The following is a 7,500-nucleotide window of genomic DNA, read 5'->3' as shown; positions in this document are numbered from 1 at the left end:
CATCCCTAAGGGGATATTTTTCTTTAGGAGCTATTCCAAGGGAAGACTGGAATAACCCAGGCGTCAGACGCAGTACAGCGCCGCTAAGTGAGCTAAGGCTAGGCCACACACACAACGCAGCGGATAGTTTACATAAGTTACATCGCTCCATTTGCTTGGTCTGGCACTGTTGAATAAACATTTTTTCAAATCGATACCATGATGCTTTAGCATGTCCTTACCGTTACAGAGTTGACACGTGACAGGACAGATACGCCTCAGGATATCGTCTGTGGTACACGTCTGAGGAGTCACCAAAGTGGGGCATTTGGAATCCAGATCCACGCAGCGAACTGGGACGAAAGCTGCAACGTGAGAGAAAAAGAAGTATTCCTTCAGAGCAACGTGTACATATATGCAGGTCTGACATCCGAACCCACCCAACCCATTCATGGGCCTAGTTTAACATTGTTGTAATGGACAATATTTGGGGTCATTTGGGGGGGTGGGGAGATTTCTATTACAACAATGAGCCCATAGGGAATTGGGTTATCAGACCTTCAAATACGTGCACGTCGCTTCAGAGCCATTATGCCCGTGGAACCGAGTTGTTTGTTTGCTTTTAAGGATTTTACGGTGCTACGATATATTTAAGTAATTTCAGCTTAAGTAAAATAGATGAAAATAGTTAAAAGATAGTTTTAAAAAACGTATAGATTTACAACTGTTTGTTTTTAAAGGTTTTACGGCGGCGCTTGCAGCACATTAAGGTCACATCAGCGTCAGTAAAAAGAAAGAAATTAGGATAGTAAAATGTTCTAGAATTACAATTAAAGCACCCAAAACCGGTACCACAAGGGGAATTGGTTCAAATAGGAAACATACAGATGTAGATTCCAAGAGTACATTATCAAAGTACTTAGTTTGAGATCATCTAAAAGTCTCATCCAGATACAAGCATACGTCCCAACTAAGAGAGATACACTCAAATGTTTAAAAATCATATATAATACGTAAACAAAACATAAAACAGTGCATAACAGAGACATGATTTACAGGACAAAAATATCATCTCCAAAAACTGTAACTCTACATTTGACTGTTTCCCTTCCAGCTAGGGTATCCGTATCCAGCCAGGACCACGACAAAACCAAGTAATCTCATTCCAAGACATATCAGACATATATCAAACAGATATCGGGCCGGGGGGAAAGAAGACACAATAAGTGACTCCGTGTCCACTGTGGGAGGTCAGGTATCCCACCAGTCAAGGCTTGATGGTTTCATGAGGGTACAAAAATCACATTTCACACCAACTCATGCGAACATGCCCGTGTGATTCCGTTCATGCATTTATAATTGTGTCACCAATAAAGGGATTGAATTATATACACCAAATGCATTCACTCGATCATATCAAATTATGATATCGTTGTTATGAATAGAATTTATTGTTAAAAACATGGAACTTGGATAATTGTTGTGTTATTGAAAAATATTTATGGGACAAATTAGGGACCAGGCACTGGTGTCAGATAGAGAACTGAAAACACGTATATGAAACAGTGTCAGACCTTGACCTTCGTAAAGTTATGGCCTGATACTGACCAAAAAGTGACTTCAAAATGCCAGTCTTTTGCCACAAAAGAAAACAAATCGTGAGTTGTATTCAATAGTTCAACCAATGGGACCACTTGTTTCCATGAGCTCTACGAACGGCAACTCACTAAAAAAAAAAAAAATAATGACGTGAAACTGCCAGTCTTTTTGGATTTCAGTGTCAGGCTATAACTTAACGATGGCTACGGTCAGACAAAGCATATAGCTGACCTAATCTGGAAAAACCCATATTTTAAAATTTGGCCAGAAAACTTGTCCTTCAAATATCGATCGATTTAAATTACCCTCATCTTGGCAAAAACTCTCAAACCTGGGACTACGCGAACAACACATACATTGAACATTGAGAAGACGAGGACGAAGATATTTGATTTACTCCGTTTTTTTTTTTTTTGATCAAATCAAGACACCAGGGAACAGATTTGATAGTCGAACGTATCCATGGGCTCGATTGATTATTGTTATCATGGACAACATATGGCTAAATGTTACGTATGGTCCATATTCCTGTATGCCTGTGAACATGGACCATAACGAAGGAGATAGAAATAAAAATTGATGCCTTTGAGATGTGGGTGTACCGCAGAATTCTGAGAGTACCATGGACCAGAAAGAAATCAAACATTCTGGTTCTTATTGATGCAAACCAAAGGTCCAGAAACTGTTGGCATAAGCTAAAATGAGAAAACTGAACTATTATAGACACGTTCGGAGACTCAACACCATCCAAAAACTGCTAAAAGGGAAAAGTAGCTGGCCGAAAGTCACGAGGCTAACCAAGGAAGTCCTGGATAAGAAATGTGAAGGCAACAACTGGCAAAATGATAATCGACCGTTCGGCAATGGCCCTTGAACGTGTAAAATGGCGTCCAACCTCTGTAGGAGATAGAACTCCGGTAAGTAGTGGACAACATTGTGGTGTGAGAGTATTTCACTACAGCAACTAGCCTTTTAACAATTTAGGTTCTCACGCCTGTAGATAAGAGCGTGTCGCATTTAACCCCCTGTCATAACAAAATTTAACTTTGGTATATCATGTGTATTGTCTATGATTGAATACTCACGTTTTAATGATGGCAGAGTTGGTGGTGAGGCTGGAAAGGGATGAGAAAAAATGTTATAATTCATTTGTATGTTTAGGAACCCGAACATCAACAGAAAGATCAAACTATTCAAATATGAACCAAAAAAAACACACAAATAAATGTCTTCAAGTTCAAGGTCAAATTCATAAGATCCAAAAGACACACTGTGTCCATCACTGCAAATCTTACACACACTAAATGTTATCTATCACACCACACTAATCCTGTCACTCCAGTCATTTAATCCTCTCGGTGTTTTGTATATGTGTGGAAACCCATTGAAATGATGTTGGGTCTGTGATGTCTATTATGCCATGTGCTGGTTTGTTCCATTCACGTATTGTTCGAGGTAAAAAGTGTATTTGTATGCGCTTATTCTTGCAAATGGCTAGAGGAATTTGTTAGTGTGATGAAGCCTGGTCGATTATTTGGTTTTTGAATTGTTAATGTAGATTGGAATGTTTATGGCTGAGTGTTTGCTTTTGACTGTTTTGTGAAATAGATGTATGCGCGAGTTCTCTTTACGAGACTGGGGTATTGGCCATCTTAGTGTGTCTAGAGTTGCTGTCAACGACCCCGGTTCGGTCTAATGGTAATTTGTGGCAAACCTTGCACCTGCTCTCTGAACGTTTTCAATGGCTTTTATGTCCTAAATTTTATTGGAATCCCATGCAGTATAAGCATATTCCAAAATAGGTCTCACAAGTTGAATATATATATATATATATATATATATATATATATATATATATATATATATATATATATACATCCTGTGCCTTGGTCTTTTCGGGACATTGATGGAGATTTCTCTTGATGAAATGCTATGTTTTGAAGGTCTTTGTCCCAATATGGTAGATGTGATGTTCCCAATGCAGGTTGTCATTTTAGTGGACTCCAAGGTATGTTGTATTATTTACATGTTTAAGTGTTTGGCCTAACATTTTGTAGTCAAAGCTCAATGTTTTTTCTTGGTGGAGATTGACATCACAGAGCATTTTTCAGGATATAATTTCAATTGCTATGAGTTTGACCACTGTATCAGAGAGTCAAAATCTGACTGCAGAATCTTTGCATCGTTATGATCTTCTATCGTTCTGAATAATAGACTATCGTCTACGAATAGTCTAAGATTTGTGTATTAGATAGGTTTTTGCCCAAGTTATTTATACATCTGACGAAGCAAAAGGGATCCAATACGGTTCTCTGCGGCACTCTAGATAGCGTTCCGCGTTTTTCTCCTATTTTTCATCAAGCACCATCTCTTTTTTTCCGATTAACATTAGTTATTATTATTATTATTATTATTATTATTATTATTATTATTATTATTATTATTATTATTATTATTATTATTATTATTATTATTATTATTATTATTACTATTATCATCATCCTCATAATCATCATTATTATTATTTTTCATGATTATAATTCACCTTGTAGAGTTGTCTGGGCGACATCGGGTGTCATTCCCCCTGGTCCTTGGGAAGCATTTGGATCACCGGTGGCACCTCCAGGCCTCATTGTGGCATTTGGGTCAACAGTAGCCCCTCCTGGTCCCATTGTGGCATTTGGGTCAACAGTAGCTCCTCCTGGTCCCATTGTAGCATTTGGGTCATCAGTAGCCCCTCCTGGTCCCATTGTGGCATTTGGGTCAACAGTAGCCCCTCCTGGTCCCATTGTGGCATTTGGGTCATCAGTAGCCCCTCCTGGTCCCATTGTGGCATTTGGGTCATCAGTAGCCCCTCCTGGTCCCATTGTAGCATTTGGGTCAACAGTAGCACCTCCAGGGCCCATTGTAGCATTTGGGTCAACAGTAGCACCCCCTGGTCTCATTGTAGCATTTGGGTCAACAGTAGCACCTCCAGGGCCCATTGTAGCATTTGGGTCAACAGTAGCACCTCCAGGGCCCATTGTAGCATTTGGGTCAACAGTAGCACCTCCAGGGCCCATCGTGGCATTTGGATCAAGAGTATCACCACCAGGGCCCATTGTCGCATTTGGGTCATCGGTAGCACCTCCAGGGCCCATTGTGGCATTAGGGTCATCGGGAGCACTTCCAGGCCCCATTGAAGCATTTGGATCATTCGTGGCGCCACCAGGACCCTGAGTGGCATTTACTGTAACGAGAAGAAAAAGTACAATTCCGCAACTTTCTTAAATCTAGATTTTTTTTCATGCCGTAATCCATTACGCACAATCTGTAAAAAAAAAAAAAAGTCCCATTGTATATGAAATAGTCAAACCCCAAGATTGTTCTATGAATTTTTACACCCCTGTTTTCAAAGTATAGAAAAAGATCTGAAAAAGTGTATATGAAATGTGCCAAACAAAGCAAGAAAGAAAAATACAAGAAAAAAAACCATCCCAAAAAGAATCAGTCTACCTCGACTGGAAATCAAACCTCAGACCTTCTGATTACCGGTCAGACGTGCTACCATTACACCACAGAGGCTCCTGATAGTAGGGACAATTTCCATACTTATATTCTTCACAAGGGTTCGCGTTTTACGCTGTGAATCCTCGCTTGCATCAAGCAACACAAACATTGAACACGAAAGGACGAGGACGAAGACATTTGAGTTTCTGCATTTTATTCTTTGTAAACATCAAAGTAGACTGATTTCTTGGGATTTTTGTTTCTTGTATTTTTCTTTCTTGCTTTGTCTGGCACCTTTCATACATACTTATTCAGATCTTTATCTTTCACCAGTGCCTGCTCCCTAGTTTCTTAATTTAAAGTATAGAAATCAAAGGTCCAATAGCTACAGAACAATTGTTTCTAAACTCAAAATAGACCGCAAAAAATTGGTGAACAATCGTTCGAATTTTCAATACCCTATTTTTGGAACAGACTAAACACGAGCAGCTAAAGCAAAATACCAAGAGGAATATAAAGAAAAGACTGAAGAACTAAAAGGACTCATCAGGGAAGATAAAAAACAACTGATTTTTATATAGCGCAATATCCACTAAATATATTCAATGCGCTTTACAAGGGGTCCCTGGCCAACAGCAACATTTAACATTTATGACGGAACATGGAGCAAAGAATAGGAAAACATATAAACGACTTCTCAGTAATGACCATTGAGCGTGAAGTACTGTGTTCAATGACATTCAACATCATGGGTGAAGTTTCAGACCTCCCATAGTGGGCAGGGAGGTACTTGCTATGTCTTCTATCCCCTGTATCTGTTTTCCAACTCTTTGTCTTCGAATGAGATTACTTAGTTTTGTCTCCACCCTAGCCAAAGTCCTTGTCTAGGAGGGAAACAGCTGAATGTGTAGTTACAGTTTTGGGAGATGATATTTTCTCCCTTGTAAATCATCTCTCTGTTATAAACAGTTAGTTTGTTGTTTTTTTTAACATATGATTTGTAAACATTTGAGTGTATTCCTTTTAGTGGGATCTTGTGCTAGTTTATGGATGAAACCTATAGGTAATCTAAAACGAAGTACATTGATAGTGTGCTCTTGGAGTCAACATCTGTTCCTATCTGAACCATTTCCCCTTTGTCTTACCTTTTCTTCAAGTCCTTTTAATTGTACATCTAGACTGTTTTACTGTCCCATTTTCTTCTTTTATGCTGGCGCTGATATGGCCTTAATATGTTGTGAGCGCCGTAAAACCCTTAAAAACATTTTAAAACAAACATTAAACCCTGTAGGGAGACGAAACTCGGGCTGAGCTGATTGTATATACTAAAAAATAATTCTTCTCTTCCGCCACGACATCAGAAGATACCGTCGCCCAGGCATTCCACGAAGAAATATAGATAATTCATCAAACAGGATGTCTGATGTCAACAGGAATCACCCATGTTGTCCAAGTGAGTAAATTCGGGGTTAATAATCTTGCCCAAGGAAGAAAATAAGGAAAGCGCCTGAAGCGGGACTCGAACCCGGGACCTTCCGGGTCACAGTGCAATGCCTTAACCACTCGGCCATTTCGCCGTATATAGATAGAACGAAGTTGACGTCACTCATGTCTTTGTTATTGCTTTTTGCCATCCACGTTTATGAGTAATTCTCATTAAACTGTATAAATAAGACTATAAACGTTCAAGGTTACAAATAGTTTTGTGTGTTGGTCCGTTATACTTCCGGATGACATTGTTATGAGCTTCTGAGCCAAGCGCATACTATCTATACTAAAAGGTATTGTATATTTATTATACTTACCGCAAGGGTAATAGTTACAAGTCTTCCTACACAACATGGACACAGCTTCATCTGGACATGCGTTGGCGAAACCGGGGCAAGCTTGTGAATAGTCCTTGCATTCGACGGTCCCTTCCGTTGAGGCGGGTTCTAGGATTTATAAAAAATTGAGGCGATGGGTGATAAAAACAAACTTGAGCTTTTATATAGCGCAATATCCACTAAACGTGCCCAACACGCTTTACAAAGGATCCCTAACCAACAGCAACACGTAAAATGGAGAACGAGACATGGCGCCTGGTAGGCAATATTACAAATTTTCCCGACAGGTACCCATTTTACTACTGAGTACGGTGAGTGAATGTGAGTAAAGAGCCAGGTGCTCATTTTACACTTGAGTGCGGTGAGAGAATGTGAGTAAAGAGCCTTTTCCAAGGACTCAACTATACGCCGAGCGCGAGGCTCGAACCCAGGACCTTCCGATCCGAAAGCGACTGTCATACCACCAGACCACACTTTTATCTTTTATTGTCCAGCCGAGTGTCCTATCACAACATACTCATTTCTACATACATAGCCTAATGATATTTAAAAAGGAAAAAAGAAAAAAAAACAGAAAGAAAAAAAAAGAAAAAAAAAGAAAAAGAAA

General features: G+C 39.4%; 1 protein-coding gene across 2 annotated transcripts in view; it reads right to left on the bottom strand.

Moving 5' to 3' along the window:
* LOC144980243 (uncharacterized) overlaps nt 1-7,500 on the bottom strand; it is a 39,659-nt gene that overhangs the window by 17,824 nt on the left and 14,335 nt on the right. For both annotated transcript variants that reach the window (XM_078927857.1, XM_078927855.1), the window contains exons 8-11: nt 6,873-7,001; nt 4,124-4,807; nt 2,664-2,693; nt 222-344 (exon numbers count right to left, since the gene is read on the bottom strand). In XM_078927857.1, coding sequence (XP_078783983.1) covers nt 222-344; nt 2,664-2,693; nt 4,124-4,807; nt 6,873-7,001 — 966 coding nt within the window. The remainder of the gene's footprint in view (nt 1-221; nt 345-2,663; nt 2,694-4,123; nt 4,808-6,872; nt 7,002-7,500) is intronic.

Source organism: Berghia stephanieae, chromosome 9 (genome assembly GCF_034508935.2).
Source record: "Berghia stephanieae isolate SIO BIC M18660-M18661 chromosome 9, UCSD_Bste_1.3, whole genome shotgun sequence".
Lineage (NCBI taxonomy): Eukaryota > Metazoa > Mollusca > Gastropoda > Nudibranchia > Aeolidiidae > Berghia > Berghia stephanieae.
Note: the sequence above shows the minus strand (reverse complement) of the source record. Positions and strands in the feature narration are given on the sequence as shown.